This window comes from Natator depressus, chromosome 5, assembly GCF_965152275.1.
Source record: "Natator depressus isolate rNatDep1 chromosome 5, rNatDep2.hap1, whole genome shotgun sequence".
NCBI classification, from domain to species: domain Eukaryota; kingdom Metazoa; phylum Chordata; order Testudines; family Cheloniidae; genus Natator; species Natator depressus.
The window spans coordinates 31,441,466-31,469,150 of NC_134238.1; the positions used below are offsets into that span (position 1 = coordinate 31,441,466).

Here is a 27,685-nt window from a genome sequence, read left to right on the forward strand (position 1 = left end):
GTTCTGTTGTGCTGCAGTACAGCTGGTCCCCCTTAAACACTGAGTTCTGGAGTACATGTTCAGTGTTGAGAACATGAGGTATAGGTTGGGGTGGCTCTGTGCTGGGAATAGACAGTGAAAGTAATCACTGTAAATGTGCTGAGAGCTCTTTGGTTTGAGCTGAATTTCTAAGGTGAAATTCTGTGTGTGAAGCTTTGCCTTTTGCCACCTCTGTTGAAGGTAAGCAGGAGTTGTGGATATTTAGTTGTATTTGCGCCTATAGGGCCCAGCCATTTGTTGGGCATGGTATAGAGCTGCACCATCCCAGGGGGAGCTCAGGGAGATAAAATTCCTCACTGAGCTTCTTAGCATGTAGCAAGAGCGTGATGTCTGCTATTCCCTTCAGACAATGCAGCATCTCTTTCAGACCCATGCATCCAGATAGGTCTCCTGACCGGTGCAAGGGATGGTGTCCCCTACCTATTCTTTTTCAGTGCTGCTGGGGTGTCTTGCATTTCAGGCCAGACATAGTGGGAGTTAAAGTGTGGGTGCCTATTGTGCCCTCACCCTCTGTCCTTGAAATCTTGCACCTGCAGTTTAATTGCAATGATCTGTGCCTTTAAGAGATTTGGTAGGTTCAACATATACCAGGAAGTGGAACCACCTAGATCTGTTTGTGATGTAGACAAGGTGAACTCCTTGAGCCCACAGTAAAGATCGGCTTGTTTGCGTCTGGTTACACCTACCCTGCACACTTATTTCAGCAGTGGGTAGTGTACATATGCATGTAGACCTCTAGCCCAGGTATAAATAGCAGCGTAGACCAGAGGCATGGTTTGGGTGAGTAAAGTAAAGACATGTCTGAGGGGTGTGGGTATGTACCCGAGTACATAACCTACACTGCTCTCTACTTACCCAGGCCAGGCCTTCCTGTCTACACTACTATTTCTAGCAGTGCAGTGTCCCGCTGCATCCCCAATGCTGGAGTCTCTCCCCACTGCAGGAAAATACTCACTGCAAGGAAACGCTCGGGCAGTGGGAAGCTGCTGAAGCCTTTCACTGCTTCCTTTCTTCTGCCAGAGCCTTTCACTGGTAGCTACGCACCTCAGTGTGGACACAACCTGCTTTTCACAGTGCCATGCAGCTATGTGTACACTACCTGCCACCTCCAGCGGTGGCATCGTGCGGGTCTAGCCTCTGTGTTAAGCTGCTATCATGTCAGATACTAAACCAAAGACAGAAGAGTATCATTCTTTTTATTATTATTGCTGACTCTGCGGTAGGGTGTTAGGTTCTGTACCAACACTTACTAAAGTACAGTTTGTAATCCAAAGTTTATTCACCACCTAGCCATTGTGAATTTAAAAAAAAATACGAAGAAATATCTTGAGTCTGGTCAACTTATTTTTCTTGCAATGAGTAATGGACTCAAAAGTCCTGACTTAGAATTGGCTGACTTGGAGAAGTCAAGACAATAAGCATAGGAAATACAAGAATTCTGAGGTAACTATCTGTTTATCTTAGACAAGGTCGGATTAATTTAAAGTGCAGTCGATGTAGATTAATTAGATTGACATAATGGCAAACTTAAACACCATAAACCAGTGCAGAAACTCAGTCCTGCTCAGCCACTGTTTCAAGTCTTCATAAATAGTTACGCCTTGAATCATGCTTTGGACAGCGAACTTGAGCTCTGTCAGATCATGCACAAAACAATTCCTGAATTAAGGGCTCTCCAGAAGAGAACACCCTACCCCAAATGATGATGACAATGAATTTTTAGACTGTGAAGCCAAGAACTGTGTAAAATTTCCCCACTTTCAAATTTTCAATGACATTATTAATCAAAAAAATAATTTTTGACCAGAAAAAAAGTCTGGAAAAGCTGGTCAAAATTTTTCAGCAATTGAAAAATGTCAGTGAAATGTCAGCACTTTGACATTTTTGGAAATATTGCAAAAAAACAACATTTTTTATTGGTTTTTCAACTTGCTCCAGCCAGTGAGAGCAGTCCAGTCGGTCTCAGCTGCTGACGTGATGTTTGAAGAGAGAATGCAGTCTTTGTGGGCTCACAGCGGTCAAGGAATTCAGAGTGTTGGTTCCTCTGCAACACTATCTTGACCTCCTTTTGTATATTGTTGCATATCTTGTTTTATGTCTTATTACTGAATATGTGTTCATTGGTCTCATTTGCAGAGAATTGCTATTGTTCCCCTTCTCCTAATGTATCTACTTGTCTGTCCTTACACTCTGAGCGCCTCAGAATAGGAACTACCCTTTCTTGAATGTTTGGAAAGCACCTAGCACATTGTGGGTAGTACTGAAAACAATTTTTTTAAAAGTTGTAATAAGATTCACTTTGTGCATATATGGAAAAAAGTTATTTCAGTATTTTCAAACAGTGAGAACTCACGAGTTAAGGCCCTGAAAGCATGAGATCGGCTTAAAAATCATGAGATTTACACACAAAAAAAAGTTGGGTTATGTTTATTTGCATCCTGGATTTTAGCCTTTAGGGTGTCCTCGGGTCATGTTTTTTAAACTTTTCTCCACAATCATGGCAACTAAAATTGTACTACACAAAAAATGAAGGCTGAGGTTCTCACAAAATCACCTGACTTCATGAGCTGGAGCTTTAAGTAAAACACCAATATTGCAAGATCTGCAAAAACTCAGGGGGATTAGCCACACTGTTTTGTTTATCCAAGGAACTATATTTATTGCATAGAATTCTGTCAGTGTTTCATCAGAGGCAGTTGGAGCATGAATATTATTAAACATTTGTATTCCAGTAGCTCTCCAAGGTCCCAATCTAGGATCTCAATTCAGAACCCAAACTTCAGTCACAAAATGGATTCTGAGAATTTCACTTTTCAACCTAGCAGACAAAGGCCATTTTATATGGATTATCCATTCAGTCAGCTAAGCAATTGTTAGAATGCTATAAAGGGAGAATTACAATATAATACACAATTTGATAATGTGACTACCTGTTATTCATTAGGTAAACCACTATGGCAAACCTGGGGGCCATAAATTAAGTGAGAAAAAGGAGATTTAAGAGAAGACACAGAGATAATTTGTGTAGAAAACAAGAAAATGTACCTGGTAATTGGTTTTCTGCATCTGATCAATGGATGGGTTCCAGTTCTGTCCTTGATGATGTACAAGGCACAGGAGACATAATCCCTGCCCTAAAAAGTTAACAATTCAATTAATATATAAACTAAATGAAGAAAGAACTAAAGGCAGTGCTTCCCCCGGTATGTTTACATGTGAGGGTTCTATGTGGAAGGTGCATACTGAATTGGGGGAACCAATTGGGAGTAAGTTAATGCTGAGATGTTTCAGAGTAGCAGCCACGTTAGTCTGTATCCGCAAAAAGAACAGGAGTACTTGTGGCACCTTAGAGACTAACAAATTTATTAGAGCATAAGCTTTCGTGGGCTACAGCCCCCTTCATTGGATGCACAGAATGGAACATATAGTAAGAAGATATCTATATACATACAGAGAAGGTGGAAGTTGCCATTCAAACTGTAAGAGGCTAATTAATGCTGAGAGTATCAGAGAGATTGATGGGTGTAGAGGTTGTGGAGACGGGGATCATTTTTTCCTCCTCTCCACTCTACAACATCTGAGCCTCATGGATCACTGAGAGGGAAGTTTCTGTCAGATCAGGAGAAGGCAGAACGATGCTGCAGAGGCAACTCTTCTGTCTTCTGGGCCTCCCATCCACTCCAGGTCTGCAACATTTTCATCTCCCTCAGCCACAAAGTAAGAGGGGTAATTTGGTCCCAACAGCTTAGTACAGCTGTATTTTGGAAACTGAAAGATAGAAATATAATAAAGAAATTGTGTTGCATTTTAGTGCTATAATAAAAGGGTAATAATATCTCTTTAATGCAGTTTGAAAATCTTTCCATTACTTCAGAGTTAGTATTTCTATTCTAGGGAAGGGGTAAATATTATAATAATGCAACAGCTGAACTGATATGGTATTAAAGAAAGGGACTAGTTTAGGAATCCAGCATATGATAATAGTACTTTTATTGCAAACATTTAAATATAATGAGCTGATGAATCTTTAACAAAAGTGTTTATTAAATTTAAGCATCTGATTAAAATGTGTATACTAAAAATATATCACACTCAGCCTTTACATAACACCGTTTATAGTATGCATGTACCATCTATCAAATTGTCTCTGTGCTTTTTATCTGTCAATAGCCAAGGACATTAGAACAAACTAGCATCATTTGAATAGATCTTAAAGAGACATGGGACAGTTACAATGAGCATGAACCTCCCAGAATGTATTCAGTCAGATGAGAAAGAAAATCATATAAATAATTTTCCTTTGAATTGAGAAATCTCCTCTAGAGTGCCACCTTGCGTTGAAATCTCAGACTACGTTCTCTTTAAAAACAGGGCAGAGGAATCAGCAGAGAAACACAGAAAAGCTCTGCAAAACTAAATGTGACATTATTTCCTTTGAAAAGCAGCACCCTTGAACAGATGTCTCTGCTCTTAACTTTTCAGCAGCAGGATGTAAACAATCAAATACTCTGAAAGACAATATTTGAAGTCCCTGTTACTGATAGCACCACAAATAATTCTAAGATGGTAATGCTGATAGATCTATAACAATAATAATAACCTTACTTTTTTAGAATGCCTTTCAGCCTGAAGGATTCAAATGTGATTTCATTGTGGGTGAAATCCTGGCCCAGTTAAAGTCAATTGTAGAACTCCCATTCTCAGTGGGGCCAAGATTTCATCCCCATGTGTATATATCTATTACTCAACCACCACTGAAATTCAGCCACCCTGGTGTGTAATGCAGCAACGAGTGTGTTGGAAGTAGTACACAACAGGGTTTAGGAGTGGAATGGAAAATAACTGAACTACAATGAAAAGTATATGTATGCAGAATGTATTTAGCCAAGCTAGAGTTTGACCAGTATACTGGAATTAATGCCCCATTTCTTGCCAGAGGTCTGCAGGATCTTTCATGATCACAAGCGCTCGATACCTTGTTTTTTACCTCTTCTTCTCTGAAAAAAGCCACCTCCAGCAGTACCCTGCCCTTTGGTGCCATGGTGTGGAATTGGTTCCATGTTGCCTCTGAAGGACAAGCCCCCAACGTCACTACAGCATAACAGATTTGCCTTAGAGCCAAGCAGTGATCAGATCCAGCCCTGCACAGTTTGAGATCACAGATTGAATCTGTATTATCTGTTCATTTGAAAAGACTTGAAGTTGAAACCAGTATAATTTCTTCTGCCCAGACTGCAACTATACCATAGGACAAAGAAGAGAAGAAAGGAAGAACATATCACCTGAATTTGGGGGCGAGGGTAACAGAATAAGTTCGTTTTCCAACCCACTCTAATCTAATGTATTTAATCTATGTAGGTTCTTATACCCTGCCCAGTGTCATGGTCTCTAACATGTTCTTCAGGAGTGCTTTTTAAAAATGTACGTGCATACTGTGGGGAAACATTACCCACAGTTTCAGGAAAGAGATTATTAGATTATTTATTTCTGCTTGGTCTCTATCTGCCTTCCTATAGGTAACAGTCTTTCCAGCTGTGCTGAATGTGCTCTGATCACATGGAACGTTGAAGTCAAATTAAATAGAGAACACCTGGTCAGAGCTGAATTACCACTTCACAGTAGCGAATAAAGGGCCTTCCTGACATTATAGACTTTTCTTCATGGCCATGATGTACGCTAATACTGAGACATTGTATTTGCCCATGCAGTCTTCCCATCCTCATATTAAGTGCAGAGAAAAGTCACCCATATGGCTAGCTGGAGCAGCAAACCAGTTTTAGCTGCTGCTAGTACTGGTGATGTTAACTGTCGTTACCTTTTCATTAGCTTCTTTAGCACTCCCTGATCCCTGAGGACATCCTTTTCAGGAGTCATACATAAGCAACATAGGGGAGTTGGAGACAAAGAAGTGGAGGAGGATGACCTGATCCTCTGCATTATGTTTGTGTCAATACTTTTCTGCTGGTTCCTCTTTTATCTTTTTTACTTGCACCTGTATCAACCAAACTTTATAACACTGAGGCGCACATTTGCAATTTACGTTTGCAAATACCTGCCTTCTTTTGGGGGTCCTGGAATGGAAAGGTTCTACAGAAGTGCAAAGTACTATCATTATAGGCATGCACTCACACACATTACTTACACTTCTGAAGTCTTTCAATTCCATTTGTCCTACTGTCTTTTTACACAGGAGCTCTGTGCAATTCCTTGGAAGTTACACAGTAGATGACATTTTAAGTCTCCTTGTGTGTAATTTTACCATTGTGTTTTTAGTAAGAGGAGCTATTATTGTTTATTTCAGTGGCAGATTTCCAGAAAGTATATTGTTAAACAAGGTGCCCAAAGTGCCTGTCTGTCTGTCTTTGCCCTTTCTAATGTACCCATCACCATAGTGTATACACAGCACTGACTCTGTTAGTGGAAAAGTGTCACAAACATTTCACCTCCCTTAAGAAAAAATGTTTTTTTTAAAGCCAGTGGTTGAAAGGGGTAAAGCATTGTGGGAGTGGGCATTGTCACTAAAGATTGGGGACTAAGGAAAGTATGTGATCTTCAGGGAATGGGATGTTGTTTATTTTTTCGGGTGGCTCCTTACAATCCCTCTTTTGTTCCAGAGATGGAGATTCAGATTTCAGGCTCTCAACTGGCAACTCTTCCTCCCCCATTGGAGCAGTCTTTCTCATTGGCTGCATGTAAAGTAAATGGGAAAGGCTGCTGCAGTATCACCACATTATTCCAGCCTTCATAGCCTCCTGCATGCCAAGGCATTTTGGAAAGTAACATTCCACACTCCTGGTGGCTGCTCCATTATAAAGACATGGAGATACTAAGGGATGCCTGGATTGCTTTTCAGGGCTCTAATCACTTTTTCCCCATGGTTTACTCCTTCATATCACATTATTGGCAATGACTGGCATCCCGAGTATCCATGTCGAACAGTTGGAGAATGGTAGGAAACACAATATAGAAAAAAACAGATTTTCCTCATCTCCACCTACCAGTACCGTTAATAGTTTAACAAGATGGTGATAACATTCGAGTGGATGGCGGTGAGAACCTCTGCTCTATGATGTAGTATTTTTCAATGGAGTCATAACCAGATTTTTGTTATCCCAGAAATATGTTAGTCAATTAATATAGAACTCTATGATTTGGAACCTCTTGCTTGAGTGAATTTGTAGGCAAGTTGTCGTTTAGTGGAAATACGGCAGTATTTTTCTTCCTTGGTTCATGGTGTTATTGTAGAGCACTTGGGATCTATATTTAAAGCAGAGTGTTCGTTATCACAGTGGTCACTATCTTTTCTGTACATTATTGTCTTCCATCTCCAACAAGAAAACCTGAATTAAAAATTGTGACATATGGCACAGTCTATACTGGTCCTGCGCCTCCTGCAGTAGAAATGGTGTACAACCCAATACTCTGTGTTTCAGAATAATATTTCTGTTGAAACTGGAAGGTCATCCAATAACTTGGAATTGAACACTTAGCTCAAAGGGCCAAATTCTGCTATCAGTTACACAAGTGCAACCCTGTTTATATAGTTATTTATATGGCTCCCATTTCTGTAATATCTGAAAACTTTGTCATTTTACAGAGGCACAGAAAAAAAATTGAAGTGACTTGTCCAAGTTTAGGGGAAGCCTGTGGCAGAACCAGGAGTTAAATATCTTGAGTCACAGGACCACAGGAATTGCCAGACCAGATCAGACTCCATGTCCACCTAATTCAAGTTCCTGTCTCTGACAGTGAAGAATATGATTCACTTCAGAGGCAGTTGTCAGAACCATGCAGTTGTCAGATGTGGAGTAATCTGCTCCTCACATTGGGTCTCATCTTAATCTCCAATAGCTAAAGATTGGCTTAAACCTTGAATCATGAGGTTTAATATCCCTCCACAAAATGTGTTACAAGAAATGATGACAGGTTTCAGAGTAACAGCCGTGTTAGTCTGTATTCGCAAAAAGAAAAGGAGTACTTGTGGCACCTTAGAGACTAACCAATTTATTTGAGCATGAGCTTTCGTGAGCTACAGCTCACATCATCGGATGCATACTGTGGAAACTGCAGAAGACATTATATACACAGACACCATGAAACAATACCTCCTCCCACCCCACTCTCCTGCTGGTAATAGCTTATCTAAAGTGATCATCAAGTTGGGCCATTTCCAGCACAAATCCAGGTTTTCTCACCCTCCGCCCCCCCCCACACACACACAAACTCACTCTCCTGCTGGTAATAGCCCGTTCAAAGTGACCACTCTCTTCACAATGTGTATGATAATCAAGGTGGTCACTTTGAATGGGCTATTACCAGCAGGAGAGTGAGTTTGTGTGGGGGGGGGGGGCGGAGGGTGAGAAAACCTGGATTTGTGCTGGAAATGGCCCAACTTGATGATCACTTTAGATAAGCTATTACCAGCAGGAGAGTGGGGTGGGAGGAGGTATTGTTTCATGGTGTCTGTATATATAATGTCTTCTGCAGTTTCCACAGTAAGCATCCGATGAAGTGAGCTGTAGCTCACGAAAGCTCATGCTCAAATAAATTGGTTAGTCTACAAGAAATTATGTTAGCTCTGGATAGTCTTGATATCCATATAAATATACAATCCTTTTTTAAATCTTTCTTTATCTTGGGGACTTCATGTGTCAGTGAGTTTACACAGTCTAATTGCACATTGAAAGAAAAGGAGTACTTGTGGCACCTTAGAGACTAACAAATTTATTTGAGCATAAGCTTTCGTGAGCTACAGATCTGATGAAGTGAGCTGTAGCTACGAAAGCTTATGCTCAAATAAATTGGTTAGTCTCTAAGGTGCCACAAGTACTCCTTTTCTTTTTGCGAATACAAACTAACACGGCTGCTACTCTGAAACCTGTAATTGCACATTGTAATTCCTTTTATCAGTTTTTCATTTCTCCCCCTTTTAATTTAATTGAATGTTCCCTTGTCCTTGTGTTATGAGGCAGGGAGGACAAAAGTAATACTCCAGAGTTGTACTGACAATACAGCTTCCTCCTACTCCTGTTGCAGTTAATAAGAATTGCTCCTTTAGAACAGAATTTCTCCCTGGGCATTTAAATTACACCAACCAAAAGTACACAAATCTCACAGTAGCACCCGCCACCCAACTTCCATTCACAAATAACCATTTATACATTGAGTTGTGGGATTTGTGGACGTAGCTGGGGTTCCTGTGGGCTCAATATAGACATTTGAAATTTTTGCCCTTAAATTACAGCTTGGAGACTAGTCTGCATAGTTGTATGGTATAAGCAAGACAAAAGAAAGGCCCTGGTAGGCTCTGGATGTTTTAGCTCTATGGTAGTATATCATTTATTTAGAAGATAATTGCCGTTTAGGTGGTATGAGCTCACAAACTGGAGGATTAGCAACTATTCTTATGTTGCCATCACTCAGTAATGAGACTACGACATGACACACACACCAAATCAGCCATGAAATAAACATAAAAAGCTCAAGGCTCGCTTGCAACAGATTGCACAAACTAGATGCATTTTTTCACTTCTGTTCCAGCATACTGTGAGTGTTGCCAATACTACAGCATCACATCAGCACTTACCCAATGTAATCAAGGTAAAACCAGAAACAGTTTTCTCCTAAGGACAGCACAATACCTTCCTTGTCAGAAGCTGAACACAGAACATATATTTGAAGATAAATCTTATCTCCACTACCAGTTCCTTCATTAGGAGAAGTGAGAAGATTTGTAATGGTTTCACCTTTGCCATTTATGACATCTGCTGTAAGTGAGCCTTCCTTGAGTATTTTTAGATCAATAGTAGTTAGGTGTGCCAGTCATGTTCCAGCCTCATTAGTGTGTGTGTGGCATCCCTCAGTACTTCAGAGGATGATACATTGCTCTTCTGAGCACAACTTCAGAAAGCTTTAGAAAATGACAAGATAAACCAGGTCAACATGAGTTTTGAGTATTTGTTGGTTTTTTGTTGCAGTTAATTTAAAGGTTGTCTGGAAAATTATATTAGACAACATGAACCCACATATAGGAATATAGGCACATGCTTTTGTAGTTGGAAGACCTACCTGCTATTCACGGCCATCATTTGAGGCAATGCCACTTGTCTTATAGCAGATAGAATAATCATAGGTTTCAGAGTAACAGCCGTGTTAGTCTGTATTCGCAAAAAGAAAAGGAGTACTTATGGCACCTTAGAGACTAACCGATTTATTTGAGCATAAGCTTTCGTGAGCTACAGCTCACTTCATGCATCCGATGAAGTGAGCTGTAGCTCACGGAAGCTTATGCTCAGATAAATTGGTTAGTCTCTAAGGTGCCACAAGTACTCCTTTTCTTTTTGAGAATAATCATAGAGTTTTCTTTCTTGTTCATAGCACCTGTGACGCTCTCAAAAGTCCTTTTGAGCGTGGAGAGAGGTGATAGCTAAAAGAAAACTCAGATAATCCTACAGGGCTATAAAATCATACCATTTTTGCATTCTGTTCCTTGGGACTTGCAATCTCAGCCAGTTAGAAACCAGGGCTCTTACTTTTCTCTGGCATTTTCCCACTGGAATAATTATCCCTCTGAATGGTCTTTCAGCACTGATGTTCTTCACTCAGCCAACTGTTTTGTGACGGTCATCTAAATGGCCTTCCATTTATTTTATGCATCCTGATTCAAAATAAAATATCTTTCAGACTGTTGATTGTTCTGTCATAAGCTGTTTTTGCTTAGAGAGAGTGACAATACTGTTCTTCAGACAATGCAGAAAGAAATTGCACGCATTCTCAATGGTGAATGTTAGCATATATACTCTGTCGACTTCAGTGGATTCCTTCCAGTTCATTTCTGGATGTAATTCAAGGTGATGTAAAGCCCTGTATGGCTTAAGTCCTGACTGTCCAAGAGACCACATCTCCACATCATCTTGTCTAGGCCAGAGGTTCTCAAACTGGGGCTTGTGCCCTGCTTGGGAGGGCAGGCAGGGTTGGGGGCATGAAAAGCTTGAGGGAAAAAAAACTTACTGTGCACATTCAGAGCTGGGTGGCCAGAAAGCCACCACTAGCAGCAGTGGAAAAGTAAATGATCAAATATGTTTGAGAACCACTGGTCTAGACAAGAAAGTTGTACTGATTTAACTAAATCAGTTTAGAAATGGATGTAAGCTAAATCAATATTAAGTGTTCGTAAACCAAAATAAAAGTATCCACAAAATGGAGTGCATCAATTTAAAGTTAATTATTTATTTTATGTATTTATTTACTTATTTATTTATATTGTGGTAGCACCTAAAAACTCCAATCATGGACCAGGACCACATCGTGCCAGGTACTATACAAAAACAGAATGAAAAGACAGTTCCTGCCTGGAGACACTTACAATCCAAATATAGGACAAGAGACAACAGGTGGATACAACAAACAGACAATGGGAGTTCAAGGAGACTGGTCAGCATAAAAAGCAGTGGTCACAGCACACATCAGCCACCTTACCATTGTTGAATTTTTGTAAGCAGCTCACAATATTGCTAAATGTTCTCATGATTTTCTCACAAGTCTTGCAATTTTCTTAAAGCCCTGGTTCCTGGAATCAGCTTAATACTCAATAATATCACCTTTCATTTCTTATTTTAAGTATGTTTCTAGCTCAGTGTAAACTAGTGGGTGGGAATGGAAATAAAGCTTGAAGTTTCAGTGCTTTTAACGCTCTTCTTTCCTCAGGGCTTATTATCCACCAGTCACAAAACCAGAAAGAAAATCAACTGAAAAACCACTGGGCAGGAATTCCCCAAAGGCCTCCCTGGCTTTAATCATCCACAAAAGGATATAGAAAATCTTGAGTCCCCTTCCTTTTATACTCTGCCTGGTATCTTGATATGAGCAGCCAAGACACTTACCCTCTAGAGGCTGCAGCAGCTTACCTTGTCCCACTCAGTCTCAGTTTTCTGACTGGATGCTATTATACTCTTCCTCTGAAGAGTCCGCACAGATAAGTACAGAGAACTCACCCTTATATGTTCCATATAAATGCCTTATCAAAGAATTTATAACACTAAGCCTTTATCATTGCTTCTTCATTTATTACTAGTCTAACTTTTATTAGTTTCTCACTGCAGTAACATCAGGCGAGGAAGGAATATATAGACTGGCCTATTGATGAGTGTCAAAAAAATATCATTTTTATGTAACAAGAAATAAAAGAACCGATCTTAAAGCAATCACTTCTCCCAGGACCATTGCTTAGTTAAAGTTGATCTGTAAAGGATCTTAAGAAAAATTGGACTCGTGCTGTGTTTTACTTCTTTATGATTTATAAAGAAGACTGGCAGATCTTTGTTTGTTTGCATTTGGGGGAGGGGTGTTTCCTGCTCATCTTTTAATTTAAGAATATCAGGAATGTAAAGTCTGGTCTTATTTGCTTTGTTGGAAGCCCAGAGGGAGGTAAAAAATATGTTTATTGTGAGCTCTTAAAACTTTAAAACCTTAATTGAAAGGTATGGAATCTTTAACATAGACTTCTTTCATTCAAAAATATTCATTAGGCATTGAAGTTAAATAGGAGTTAGCAAAAACAAATAAAATACAAAGAATTTTATATAGCCTGACTTAAAATCCCGTCACCTCTTACCAGCTCAATTTTTACTCTCCTGCTTCTCATGATATCATTTACACAGGCCCTCTAGTCATCACAGTGTCTTTGAAAAAAGAAGAAAAAAAGACACACACCCAATTTTTTCCCCCTTTGTATGTCACTTTTAACTTTCGTGATAACTTATTACAATGCTAAAGGTGGGCAGATTACAAAGCAAATTCAAAACACTATGAATTCTTTTGCTTTATGGCAAGCATAGCTGAATTTTGTCCGTGCCTTACTGGGTGATGAAATTGAATCAGAGAACAATTTTGGTTATTCATAACAGTCAAGATAGGAATTCTTTTATACTTTTCCCACTAATGTGAATAGCGAAATCACCTTTCGAAATGTGTAAGGATAGGAATAATGCCAATAATAAATACCTTTTGTCCAGTGTGCAGTGGCACAGTGAATTGGGTCATGTTAGGCTTAGTCTGCTACCTAATGCAATGTAACATGGCAGATAAAATAAATCAAATATATGACACGCTATTAGACCTGAAAGATGATAGCTCTTCTAAAGCAACTGTGATGACAATGTTTCAGTGCTTATTTCAAGTGGTTCTGTAAATCAAAAATCTTTGAAACTAAACTAGTGCATATTTTAAAGGCTGTGAAACAGTGAGCAGAATTACAGCATATGCTTATTACTGATTAAGTAATTTCTTGAAACAAAATCCAGCTAAATTTTGTGTTTGTTTCATGCAGCATTTGGTACATTTTTCATTTCTGCTGAATGCTGTCTATAGACATTGGCATGAGTGTCTGAACTTGAGTGAGATATTCTTCCTTTATTATCATGGCAGTGAAAGGCTCATAGTGTTTCAGTGGTAGATTTTCAGTGGTACTTGGCATAATAGCTTCCTGTTTGCATAATTTTAAGTTTCAAAAGTAATTATTAAATATAGTGTACTCACCAAGCAGTAACTGAAAAGTACATGTTAGACCGTTTCTGTGTTGAAGTAGAAATTTTTTGTTTATTACAATAAACTCCAAGAAGGGATCTAACCTATTTTCATATGCTTATTTGCCTCAACTTACTGTTCATTAATTCTTGAATATTTAGATTATAGACAACTTTGGCCTTAAATATGTGAATCTAGTCATAATCTTTTAGTAATGAGCAAGGGTTTGCTAATAAAATGTATCCTATTGGAAAACCTAGAGAGCCTATTCTCTTTAATTAAAACTTTATTATGTTGATTTTTTTGTTTGTTTCTATCCTTTTTGCTTTATGTGAATCTGCATACAGGGCTTATTTTGTAAGCCGGGGTGTAAATCTACAGCGCTCTTGCCTGCTGATTATTAAGTCTCCATGTGGATGCTGCTTCCGTGTACTAAAAGTTCCATAGTTTGAAACAACAGCAGATCAAAGCACACTACAGAACTTTCACTATGCGGCAGCAGAATCCACATGGTCACTAAGTGAGCCATAGGCTAGAGCGTTGGAGATTCATACCCCAGCTTGCCATGCATTAAATCGCCATATGGACAAGACTTATAATTCTTTTGATATGTTACATTTGTTTCTGTTTTGTTAAATAACTGTAATTAAACCATTATGAATGAATGGTTTCATAAAAGATGGAGGTGTCAGGCATAGCTCCATAGTTAAGGATGAATTGAATTTTGCACTTAAAGCAGGGATTGAACCTCTTCATTATATATGAAAAATGTAGCATTATCTTCTTCACACTTACAGCAAAAAGAAAAGGAGTACTTGTGGCACCTTAGAGACTAACAAATTTATTTGGGCATAAGCTTTCGTGAGCTACAGCTCACTTCATTGGATGCACTTACAGCAGTTACTCTATGAATACAGAATGAATTTTCTGAAAATTTACAAGTAAATCTTTAGTTTAGGAATTAAAGTTAAGGAAAGTGTGTTTAAGAAATTTAGCATCCACTGTCAGACCTTTTCATTTGTCCAAATGATCTCAGTAACAGAATAGCACAGACACTGATGGAGAAATTTTCAGTTCTGAAGAATAAAAGTGAAGAATTACTATTAATCCAGGCAGGGGAAGAGTATTCAATGTAGCCTGTGCAGAAGATTTCAGTGGGTTTTAATTATATGGGAAGTTTTTAAGAGTCTGATAGAGCAGAGTTAAGGTTATTTGGGTGCTCTCACTGTGAATTTTCATACTATAAGATGTATGGATTTCTTCTAAGTTTAACCAGTACTGTGAATATCCTGAGTTTATAACACTTGGTTTTGGGATAATTACAACATCCCTGTAATGCAATTTCCTCTCAATTACTGATATGTGCTCTCAACATTTTATTTTAATATAGTTTTTTGTCCAGGAATATGAATAGCATTAAATGGGAATTCAGATGCATGGTTTATATTTATATTTTAGGTGGTACATGGAAAAATTAATACTTACAAACTGGAATAAAAACACAAACATTTTGTTGTTGTTTTCTCCTTAGCCCACAGTATGTGAACGGGAGCTGTGTGTTTTTGCTTTCCAAACTCTAGGAGTAATGAATGAAGCTGCAGATGAAATTGCCACTGGGGCTCAGGTACAGCTATATAATGTTAATCATGTGTCAAATTTTGTATAGCACATCCAATAATTTCTATTAATCCATTTTTACTAACTTTTTTCATATCTCTGCTCTTTGCTAACTCTTATGTACTCCTTCACAGTGTGTAGAGACCAGCAGAGATGTGATTACATACTTTACTGTATGGGCGGGATATTTTAAAGGTGTTCATTAGGTAGTCCCCAACTTCTGCTCCTGTTGAAGCCTATGGGACGTTTACCATTGATTTCAATGGTGGCAGAGTTAGGCCAATGCTAAGTGCTTTTGAAAATTGCATTCTTTTCTTCTGCTGAGTTGAATTTGGTCACCTGGTTAGGTGAAATGAACTGGACTGTCCATTTATTTTCTTGGAGATACTTCCTTTTTTATCTTAAAGAGCAATTGTTACTCTCAGGCAAATGCTAAGCCCTCTTCTTTTCATGGTGTTGGGATACAGGTGTCCATTGTACATCTGTTGTTTTGATTATTAAATAACAGTGGGCCCAGTACTGATCCATTGTTACTATACTGTTTTCTTCTCTCCATTCAGAGGAGCAGCCCTTTTAACAAAGCTTTGTTTTTTTACTCTAAATTTGTTTGTAAGTACTGGCAGGATATGCTCCTTACCCTGTAGTTATTTATTTTCTTCAATATTTTTCTTCAGAAAATCCAATTAAATTGTATCTTCCAAGTTGTCTTTTTATCATATTTTATTAAAATTGTTTAAGAACTTTAATAAGTTAGGGCAATATCCATTACAAAGCCCCTGGGGGCTGAGTGAAGTATTACACACTGGTTGCTATATTCTTCCCATGATTTCCAAAAACAGATGTATAGCAGCCTGATTTTCAAAAAAGTGAGGACCCACTGGCTTCAGTTAACTTTAATTGGTGCTTCTGAGTGTTCAGCACTTTTGAAAATAAGGCCATTTCACTTTGAAGCCTAGATTTAGGTGTCCAATTTTGAAATTCTTGTCCTCTTCCTTCTGTTACCCTTTCAATTAATACCCTAAGGTGACCCTCACTAGGTTGCAATTCCCAGGACTCGCCCTGGCTCCTTTTTTAAAATCAGGTGCTGTACCAAACAGTCATCAGAAACAATTACCTGCTCCTTGGCTATGGCCAAAGAGCACACGCAGCACATCTCTTGAGGGAAAGAGTGTAATGGCAGCTCCCCAAGTCCTCAGCATGCTTTGTACTGGCCTGGTTTCCTGTTTAATTTAGAGCAGACTTCAAGATGCTCTGAATTATACCAACTGCCAATGGTTCCAGAGAGAATCAGTGGGTGGTTAGTAAGTTCAAGGCATGTCCTCTTTCCCCATGCCATGCCAATATGCCAGGAGCAGGGTGGGGAGTGGTATAGGAGTCATGACTCTGTCTCTACACATCTAGAAGGTGTTGCTATACTGGGGTGATCCATTCTTGGGTAACTAGGCCAACTTTAGAACCCAAATTCACCATCTGTGTGGCATAAAGCAGCAGCACTACACTGCACTGGAGAATTTGGGCTACTGCATTTAAAGATTTAGGGTCTGATCCTGCTCCCAGTGGGAGTTTTGCCATTGACTTAATTGCAAGTAAGATTGGCCCCAGAGCAGATATCCTGAACTAAAATAACAAATCAAGTATTTTCATATCCACTAAAATCCAGGCTTATGCAAAAAGTAGAGTAAAGCAGGATTTCTGAGGATTGGTGCCAGAGAGATAGATTAGAATTTCATTAGGAGTTTGGCACCTAACTCTCTTAGGATATGTCTACACATTGAGCTGGGGGTCGAGGAGACACATTCACGCTAGCTTGCTAATGGTGAGGCCTCATCTGGAGTACTGTGTCCAGTTTTGGGCCCCCCCCTACAAGAAGGATGTGGAAAAATTGGAAAGCGTCCAGCGGAGGGCAACAAAAATGATTAAGGGACTGGAACACATGACTTATGAGGAGAGGCTGAGGGAACTGGGATTGTTCAGTCTGCGGAAGAGAAGAATGAGGGGGGATTTGATAGCTGCTTTCAACTACCTGAAAGGGAGTTCCAAAGAGGATGGATCTAGACTGTTCTCAGTGGTAGCTGATGACAGAACAAGGAGTAATGGTCTCAAGTTGCAGTGGGGGAGGTTTAGGTTGAATATTAGGAAAAACTTTTTCACTAGGAGGGTGGTGAAACACTGGAATGCGTTACCTAGGGAGGTAGTGGAATCTCCTTCCTTTGAGGTTTTTAAGGTCAGGCTTGACAAAGTCCTGGCTGGGATGATTTAGTTGGGGATTGGTCCCGGTTTGAGCAGGGGGTTGGACTAGATGACCTCCTGAGGTCCCTTCCAACCCTGATATTCTATGATTCTATGAAATAGAATGTAGCTGTGGCAGTATGGGAGGAGCTAGTTGTCCAGAGTTCATGCTCATCAGAGACTCTAGGTGCGTACTTACGCTACCATAGCTGCACTCGATTTTTAGTGCCCTAGCTCAGTGAGAGCTAGCACAAGTATGTCTCCTCACACTGGGAATCACACTGTCAGCTCAAAGTGTAGACATACCCTTAGACTACTTTGAGAATCAGCACAAATATCTAATTTTGAAAAGTTCTCCATGTCTGTAGGTTTTGTAAACTGGGAAGAAAATCGAACATCTTAATATTTACTGTGGATTTTAAACTTTTCATTATAAACCTGGGGGAGGGAATTGCTAAAGTAGCCTTCTTGTTCAGGGCATATGATCAGTTATTTCAATTGCCAGAATAGTTTTTATCAGAAGAAGATTGTTCATTCGTGCCAAGATAGCAGAGGAGGAGAAGGGAAAACAGTGTGACTCACTAGTGTACAATTCCTTCTGTCTTTCCTGATGATTCTCACTTTCATTCTGCTTTTCTAAAGGGAACTCATTTTCTAAAGGGAACTTATTTCCCTGGAGTGATCGGATATGATAACTTTTAGAACAGCTTGAATGATGAGTCAAGATACAGTCCATCTGGAATGATCAGAGGAATTACAAGCGCTTCCTAAACAAAACTCATCTCATCCTTAACCTTATTTTCAAATTATGAAATTTCTGATGCAATTTTTATTTAAAAATGTTAAAAATGTTAAAAACTGTTAAAAATGTTACATGCACAAGCACATGTACATGCAGTAACCTGGGGCAAATTCCAGGAAATCAGTGCACAGCACAAACATTCCAAGCTATGCTGTAATCTCTTCAGAGGCAAGAACGAAGAAACTCTCAGCCTGGGCCATGAACTGTTCCACTATTGCAAATCTAAAAGGCAATACTTGCCATGGTTTTTACAACTCTGTTCTACAGGGGAGCAATGACCTGTGGATCTATGTAGTGCAGATCCCTGTCTTTGCGCCCCTCCCTCATCCCATTCTTACTTCATCCTTGAGCAAGATTGTTAGCTGTTATCTGCTGCATTGTGCACAGGTATGCATACCCCCTGTAGAGCTTTCTTCCTCCCTCCTAGTTTTGCTGCATCTGGGGACTCCACATATGTACAAGAGGAATTAGGATTTGTTCCATGGTAAATCAATATACTCTGCATTACAGTATGTTTAGGACCAAACCTTTGTCCCATTTTGGGAGCTTTTATAGGATTTGTACCTTAGGGCCTGATCAAAAGCTTATTAAAGTGAATGGAAAAATTTCAGTGGGCTGTAATTAAAGCCATTAGTGCTTTAATTTCAGCAGTGTTTATACTTTAGAAACACAAAGTTTTTAATTAAAATGTTCTTTCCTGCTTGTGTATAATATAAATGCACTGTATACAACAGATGGGTTTCTGTCAGTAGATGAAATGGCTTATCAATTTTCTTGACGTACCGCTTATTCCTCCACCGTATGACAGACATTTGTCAACTAAACCTAAGTTTCTTCTCAAGTAAAATTGGTGCAACATAATATTTATTTAATCCTTGGACTCCGCTTACTCACAAAATGCCTCAAAACCACTGTAGGCCAAATTGTGCATTATAGAAGATCCTCAAACATACAGTAAAATGCATATTTTTGAGATGAGAAATATCATTAAACCCATTAGGGATCTGGAGACAATGATTCAGATAGCTCATCTAACATGTAGAAAAATATTTTATACCTGAACAAAATGCGATCTATTATTTCAAGTTTAGGGTACAGTTGTGACTTGGGCTACACTGCCATGCAACTGTATAACCTGTAAAATCAGATGCTACTGTATATCCACAGCCATATTGTACAAGCTATTTAGTGAATAAAGCTAGTGAATCTGAGGCATTGTGTTCCACAAAGATTTTCAAAACTGGGTTAAGTCGAATTTCAAAAGATGCAGACTAAAATATGAATATGAAATCACTCACAGGCAGCTGTTATTACAAAATGCGGAATTACCACTCCTATGACTTATGGTTTTCAACAAATATTCAAGCATTGGAATTCAATCATTGGTATAATAATTAAAGACACAACATCAAAGAAGAAAATTCTATGATGCAGGAAGACAGAAGATAATTCTGGGGAGAAGAATAGATTATTGAATCTCAAAATAAATAGTTTTGTGTGAAAGAGACATTTCTTTATGTATGATTTTCTTTATTTCTAGGTGGTAGATTTATTAGTATCCATGTGTCGATCGGCACTAGAATCACCCCGGAAAGTTGTCATTTTTGAGCCATATCCTTCTGTAGTTGATCCTAATGACCCTCAGATGCTGGCCTTTAATCCAAGGGTAAGTAGTTGTCTCTTCAACAGGCAATGTTTGCTTTTAGTCATGTTTTAGATTTCAAAGCCAGGTCCAATTCCACAGGATAATGTGTCTTCACACTGACAGATATAGATTTAAAATACAGTATATGTACAACAGAGTAGCCATGGAACCTATGAAATATTTTAGACAATATAAAATGTCATTTTGAAGCTGTCTAGAGGTAAACTTTCAGTCTTCCTGTTTGTGGGTGCAAATTGTGGATGCAAAATTTGTTTATCTGGGAGCATATTATACACGTCAAAGCAAAGTTCACCTTTGGGAAAATTTAACCATGTGGCTCTAAATCTGCTTATTTTTATTTTACATTTCCAAAGTTCTTGTTTGTAAAATGATTATATTCTTAAAATATGAATTTTTTAAATAATGATTATATTTGAAATGTTTGTAGTACTTTTCATCTTCAGAGAGTTCCCAAGCAATAACTAACAAAGTAAAAACAACGAGGAGTCCTTGTGGCACCTTAGAGACTACAAATTTATTTGGGCATACGCTTTCATGGGCTCCCAAATAAATTTGTTAGTCTCTAAGGTGCCACAAGGACTCCTTGTTGTTTTTGCTGATACAGACTAACACGGCTACCACTCTGAAACCTAACAAGGTAAAGAATATTGCCTACTATACAACGGTAGACCTTTCTATTCATTTTGAATGAAATTCACTTCTTGCAATCGGAGGGCTTGCACAAGACCAATGCAACCAGCACAGCATTTAAATCCCACTGAGGTCCTATTTTAACAGCTTAAGTGAGAACTATGGACCCTCTGCATAAGGGTAAATTTCACCTTTTTTGTACAAAGGCCAAACAGTGGCACACTCGAATTTCCTAGGGTTTTTAACTGATTCATTGCTGGCCCTTCACTCCACTCAATCTGCTGCCATGTTCTGTTGAACAGCAACAGAACCTGATATTTAAATAACTGTCAGACCCATATATAGTTATTAACATTTGTTGATAAATTGGTCTTATTTACACAGTGGATTTCCTTGTTTACAGTGGATTCTAGTGAATTTAAACAAAAGTTACTGGTGTCAGTTTGTCTTCCAGACTTTTCCTGGGTTGTGGATGAGTTGATGTGTAGGATGGAAGAAGAATATTGGATGTAGAGATATGAGAAGGCTTGGTTGTCGGTCATTTGGTCTTAATTGTTGTTTTATACCAAAAGTATATGAACTCAGAGCACTGAATTAGTATGTTTATATATAAAAGAGCCCCCCCCAAATTAATGTATTCATTTATTTTACATTACATCAGAAGAAGAATTATGATCGAGTCATGAAAGCATTGGATAGTATTACTTCTATTAGAGAAATGACACAGGTAAGTATAAGTCTTTTAGTATCTTAATTGTAATTTATTGAAGGATGTACCTCTTTTTTTATTTGTTGCTCTTTTGGGGGATGAGGGTGTGCATGGCATTGTATTTTTATTTTTGCTGCCGAGCTGCAACAATATAAAAATATGTGTTAAAAATAACAACCTGCAGTATCTAGACAGTGACAAAATAAAACTGATGAAACAGAATTCTGGTCACTGGAAGCTTAAATAAGAGATACTATCTGTGGAATAGAACATTGTAACAGAATAATGGCCAACTGCTGCTTCATGCATTTCAGGAAATATCAAGGCCAAGCCAAGTCTTTGATTTTTCAAAGCAAGGGTCATTGATTTTGTGACACTGTACTATGGTGATGGCTTTATTTCTATTATAACTAGAACTTTGTTCATTTAAGTGAAATTGAGAGGGATTAGGAGCCAGGGTTCCTGTGACTTAGATCATGCAGCTCCTGAATACCCACTTCAGGCCTGATTTTGATACCTTTGTACACGACCTTTGTTGAGTAGTACTTTACTTCACAAGTGGTCCCATTGATGTTACCTGATTACTAGTAATGCAGCACCACACTGTTACCATGCTGTTAAATAGATGTAACCTCACCAAGGTGTTATAAAGCTCACTTAATCTAAGTTTGTACAATACTTTTAGATTCTGGAATGAAAAATGATGTGTTTACAAAATACTATCATAATTTTAGTATAAGAATTAAGCTACTATATTGCACATTGTATTATCAAGTTGCCATTTTAATACTAGGATGAAGTATAATTATTGCTGGGCTGAGTAGATTTAAAGGGTTACTTCATGATCCTAATATAGTCAGTGGGAGTTTTCAGTGTGAACATTATCTGGTCCAATATTGATTTTACCTATTTAATACCATAAAGCAGTTAAAATAGCTATGAGTGAATTACCACAGAGTACTTTAGAGAGGCTTTGTTTTACTGAAGGTCCAGTCCAGTTTCCTAATGTCAGAGCCAAACACTACTAGATGGCCTCTGCTGTTCTTGCTGTGACCAACAGTCTTAGCTCCAATATACTTGTTCTGAAGCTAAGTGTAAGCTTATAAATTCTACCTAAGGGAGGATAATTGCTGTAGTAATTCTTGTTGTTGTCAAGGCAGTTATAACTGTTCAAGGCTAAATGTCAGTAAATGTGTGGTGATGAATCCAATGTATTCATTTATTATAGATGGAGTTATGTGTAATGTAATATATACAAAATTTTAACCAGCAGTAAAGAGCATAATTACTGTTTTATAGGCGCCATATTTGGAAATAAAGAAGCAGATGGATAAACAGGACCCGCTTGCGCATCCTCTTCTGCAGTGGTATAGAACTGACTTACATTAAGATAACAATTATTTCAGTACCATGTTGAATGAATAATCATTTTATTATTTTAAATTTGGTGTTATCTGTCCCTAAGAATTAATATTGGCATTTACAATTATTGGCATTTAATTTTTTTTGTGGGAGCTTTTAGGATCTGATCCAAAGTCCACTGAAACCAATGGAAAGACTCCCACTGACTCTAGTGGACTTTGAATCAAGCCTTTGACCAGCACCACTTAAGTAGAATGTATGTGATTCATAGGCCTTCAGCTAGCCTCTGTCAATGGCCTAGAATAAAAGTGTATTGTTTATCCCATTTGATACATACATTTATTTATTTTTCTTTATTTCAGGGTTATTTCTAGTAATAGGTCACATATTGTGAAACTACCAGTGAACAGGGTAAGTTTGGAGTTATTTTCTTTGTATATTAATATGGTGGGATTTCAGAATCACTCAGCATTGTTTTAACTTTGTTCCCATTTAAGTCAGCAGGAGCATTACCATTAACTCCAGTGAGAGCAGATTCAGGTCAATGCTGAGTGCTTTTAAAAATCTCACTTGTGATGTGTGTGTGAATGTGTTGTTTATTTGTGTGAAGAAACAACACAGCCTTGGTAATATCTGGTTAATTTCTTTAGTATTCATCCTGCTGTTCTCATTCATTACTTCAATATTTCACACTAATATAGATCCTTTTGAACACTTTGTCTCTTTAGGATGTGTATTACAGATGTAGGGGTGTGTTAAAGATAGTTTAGCATGCATGCACACAAGTAGGTGTACTATAAAAAGGAATCAGTAGCTGTGGCACGTGGAAGGGATTCTTTGAATTGAGTTGTTCATTCCTAAGTACAGTATTATGCCTCTGATTTTGTTTAAAATACACTGAATGAATCTGTGGCCTTTCAATTCAGAGTCTTAATTCAAAGCCACCTGAAATGCTTTCTGGAGTGGCTCACGACCATGAGTGCCTACTTCAGGGCAGACTTTCAAAAGCAGAGCAGACACCCCAAAGTGGTGGTACATTCTATAAATAAATTTCGTCAACCCAGTACCAAGTGTGAACTCCCAAAGTACTACAATAGTCTTATAATAGAGCCACAGGCAATCCCCTTAGACACTCCAGTCTATCTTGCCACCCAGGCAAGCTGGACTAGATGATAAATGGTCACTTACACCAAAAATCACAAAATATTCCAAGTTACACCCAGTCCCAAGAGACCAATCACTCACGCAGGTTGATTTGCATCCTAGATCTCACTCCAAAGACAACGCTGGTAGCCATTTCTTTTGTAAACTAACTAAGGGTTTATTAGCTAAGAAAAAGAATGAGAGTTACCGAAAGGTCAAAGCAGGTAAGAATAGATGTACAGTTGAGTCACAGTTTATCATTCTAAATGGGAGCCGAGATGTAGTAATCTCCGTTGTCCAAAAGTCTCCTGGGGCTGCTCAGAATTATCTGGGGAATCTCTGCCTTGTCATTCAGTTATTCTGCCCTGTTAGAATCCAAACATTCCAGGGATGAAGAATTTTTCCTTGTGTCCATATTTTCTTCTCACAGAAAACAAGCTGGCAGGGTCACTACCCAAGTGGGCTCTTTGAGGGTGGAAGAGAGAGGAATGCACTGCAATTAAATACCCACGGCTGGAGCCTGGGTTCTAGACCCTGCGAAGTGGCAGGGTCCCAGTGCTCGGGCTGCAGCCTGAACCCAGAAGTCTACACTGCAATGAAACAGCACCTGAGTCAGCTGGCACAGGCCAGCTACAGATTTTTATTTGTAGTGTGGACATACCCGTAGAGTCTTTGATCTCTGATTATCATACACAATGGCCACTTGCCTTCAAATGCACAAGAATGAGCACTTTCCTGTTAAAGTTCTTCATTTGTGTTACACAAGGCTGCTTTCTTCTTCGAGTTGCTCATGTTGATTCCATTCTAGGTGTGCGTGCGCCCACATGTGCGGTTGTCAGAGTTTTTTGCCTTAGCGGTATTCGTAGGGCCAGCAGTGGCGCTCCTTTAAGTGTCATGCCCATGCTTTGGTATATCACGCGCCGCAAGCCCTATGCCCTCTCAGTTCCTTCTTACCACCCGTGGTGGTTAGTCGGAGCACCTTTCCTTGCATAGGAAGGGCTAGCGGTTTCGTCTCTACTGACTTAGAGCCTTAGGGCCTTGTAAATAGTTTGTTGATAGTAGTTAGTGTTAAGTAGTTAAGTGTAGTTAGTAGTTAGAAGTTAGAGTCCAAGCAGGGACTTTGCCCCAGGCGGGGCATGCCCCGAGCTCCCAGGTTTAAGACCTGCGTGGACTGTAACAGACCTATGCCTGTAAGTGACCTCCATAGCAGCTGCCTCAAGTGTTTGAGGGCATCACCTGTGAAGGACAAGTGCCATATTTGTAAGAACTTTCAGCCCAGGACTCAGAAGGAGTGGAATATTCATTTACGGGCTATCTTCATGGAGTCTGCCCTTCGTCTGGCTTCCGAGCCGTCCCGCCAAGACTTGCCAAGTACCTCGGCCTCAGGGCGCAGTGCGTCCCTGGCACCAGGGTCTGTCCAGCACTGCTCCCCATCACCAGTGTCCAAGAAGAATGTAAAGAAGTACGGCTCCCCAGCACTAGGAAAGAAGGGCCATGGGAAGGGATGCAGTTCGGGCCACCTGGCCACTCCAGAGCCACATGTCTGTGCCTCCCCGGAGCCCTTAGCCCCTTAAAATGTCCACCACCGACTCCCAAGAGCAGAATAGGACCCAACCCCTGGCGGCACCAATTCTTTCCCAAGCTCCCCCAGTGCCGAGAGAGCAGAGGCCTCCGCCTGCACTGCTGATAACACGAACCTCAGGAAACGGCAAAAGCTCCCCACGAGGCAAGCTAGCCACTAAGACCCCTTAGGGGACAGTGAAGCTCCGCTGATCCCCTGAGGTGAGATAGTGCTCTCCACCTCCACGCCGCAGATCGCCGGAGTCACAGCCCAGATCCTCTGGGGCTTGCTCTTGGTCACCAGCACTGCAATCGCGGTCCCTGCTGTCTCAACACGGATCACCTAGAGGGATACACTCGTCTCCATACTGCTGGCACCGTTCATTCACCCGCCGGTCGTCCTCTCAGCTCAAATCTTGGTCGCCTGCTCCAGGGGAGCGCTCCCCATCATGTCTCCAGACCCACTGGCACCGGTCCCCTTGGGACCGGCACCAATCCCCTTGCTCTGGGCACCGGTTTCCGGCGGCAACAGTTAGCAGGCAGACTCAGGCATCGCTGGCCCCAACATGGCCTCCAGATGGGGATTCCTCCAACACGGAAGGGCAGTTCAGCCCCTCGCCCAGACTCCACTGATGCAATTGGGCTCCCGAGGCTGCGTCGATGTCGACGCCTTGATGGCACGGGCAGTGACCAGTGCAGTGTCCTTATTGGAGCACGTGGGAAGTGCCGGTCATGGTGATGCCTTCCTCGCACCACTCAACTGCCACCATCTAGGAGCAACAGCTGGCGGCACCGGACTCGGTTCATGAGGTTGGAGGTAGAGGAGACAGTGCCCACCCCAAAATTCCCCTCTCCCCAGGGGATGATGCCCCTAAGCCTCCCACAGCTGTTCAATCATCATCCTCATTCCTGGATGAGGAGATCGCGGGACCCTCGAGTTCCAGCTCCCCAGACGATTTTAAGGAACCCCAGGCCCTGCTTCAATGGGTGGCCGAGAACTTGGGCCTAGAGGTGGAGGAGATGGCTGAGCAGGCGGATACCTTGTTCAATGTCCTCTCGGCCTCTATCCCAGCACATGTCGCACTACCAGTATATGATGGTCCTAAAAATTGCCAAGACCCTCTGTCCATCCCTCCCACCTCCAAAAGGACTGAAAAGAAGTACTTCATCTTGACCAAAGGGTTCAAGTACCTTTATACCCACCCACCTCCGGGCTTGCTGGTTGTTTCTGCGGCTAGTGAAAAGGACAAGCAAGGCCACACTAGTTCAACTCCCAAAAATAAAGAGGCCAAAAGGTTGGACCTTTTGGGGAGAAAAATTTATTCAACAGTCAGCCTGCAATTCCGGGTGATGAACCATCAGGCCCTCTTGGCCAAGTGCAGTTTTAACTTATGGGATTCCCTCTGTAAGTTCAAGGAGTCCCTCCCTCAGAGTCTGGCCCAGGAATTTGGTACCCTGGTGGAGGAGGGCACCGTGGTGGCTAGATGCTCCCTCCAGATGACATGTGACACATCAGGCTCGGTGGCCAGTGGTCATGGGGCACAGGTCCTGGCTTCAGACCGCTGCCCTGTCACAAGAGCTGCAGACCTCTATCCAGAACCTCCCATTTGATGGGAACAGTCTCTTTTCAGTGCAGACTGATGCAAGGCTGCATGGATTGAAGGACACTCAGGCCACCCTTCGCTCGCTGGGCATGCATACGCCACAGTCTGCTCAAAAGCAGTTCTGGCTGCCCCCACCGCCAAGGCCTTGGCAGCCTTGTCAAGGGCCTGCAAGAAGAAGGAATAGAGACATAAGCTTTAGTCGTCGCTGCCCTTCCTCCTCCTGCTCACCCACTTGGCCCAGCAAAGCATCCCAGGGGCCAGAAGCATTCATTTTGAAGGTGCACTCAAGAGCAATGCCCCAGTCAATTCCCAGATCCACCTTGTTCTTTCCTTGACTGTCTTCATCCCTACCATTCGGCCTGGTTTCAGGTCACCTCGGACCACTGAGTGCTGGATATAGTTTCTCAGGACTATCCCCTGCAATTTTTGGCCACCCCTCCCTTCTACCCACCACTCTTCTCTGTTCCTTTTCAGGGACCCTGCTCAAGAGCAACTTTTTGTCCAAGAAGTCGAGAACCTCCTGGATCTTGGGGCAGTGCAGGAGGTTCCTCAGGACATGAAGAGAAAAGGGTACTATTCCCGCTGCTTCTTAATCCCAAAAGCAAAAGTGGGGATCTCAGACCCATTCTGGATCTGCGTTGCTTCAGCAAGTCTGTCAGAAAGTTGAAGTTTCGCATGGTCTCCCTGGCCTCCATCATCCCCTCCCTGGATCTGGGAAACTGGTATGCCACCTTCGACTTGAAGGATACTTATTTTCACATTCCAGGGTCACAGACGTTTTCTCGATTTTATAGTTGGTG

The 27,685-nt window shown here is 40.5% G+C and overlaps 1 protein-coding gene across 1 annotated transcript in view; it reads left to right on the top strand.

Annotated features, from left to right (window-relative positions):
* PARP8 (poly(ADP-ribose) polymerase family member 8) overlaps positions 1–27,685 on the top strand; it is a 158,712-nt gene that overhangs the window by 114,641 nt on the left and 16,386 nt on the right. The window contains exons 15-19 of the mRNA XM_074952531.1: positions 15,095–15,187; positions 19,752–19,877; positions 21,169–21,234; positions 22,516–22,583; positions 22,941–22,989. Of these exons, the coding sequence (XP_074808632.1) occupies positions 15,095–15,187; positions 19,752–19,877; positions 21,169–21,234; positions 22,516–22,583; positions 22,941–22,989 (402 nt within the window). The remainder of the gene's footprint in view (positions 1–15,094; positions 15,188–19,751; positions 19,878–21,168; positions 21,235–22,515; positions 22,584–22,940; positions 22,990–27,685) is intronic.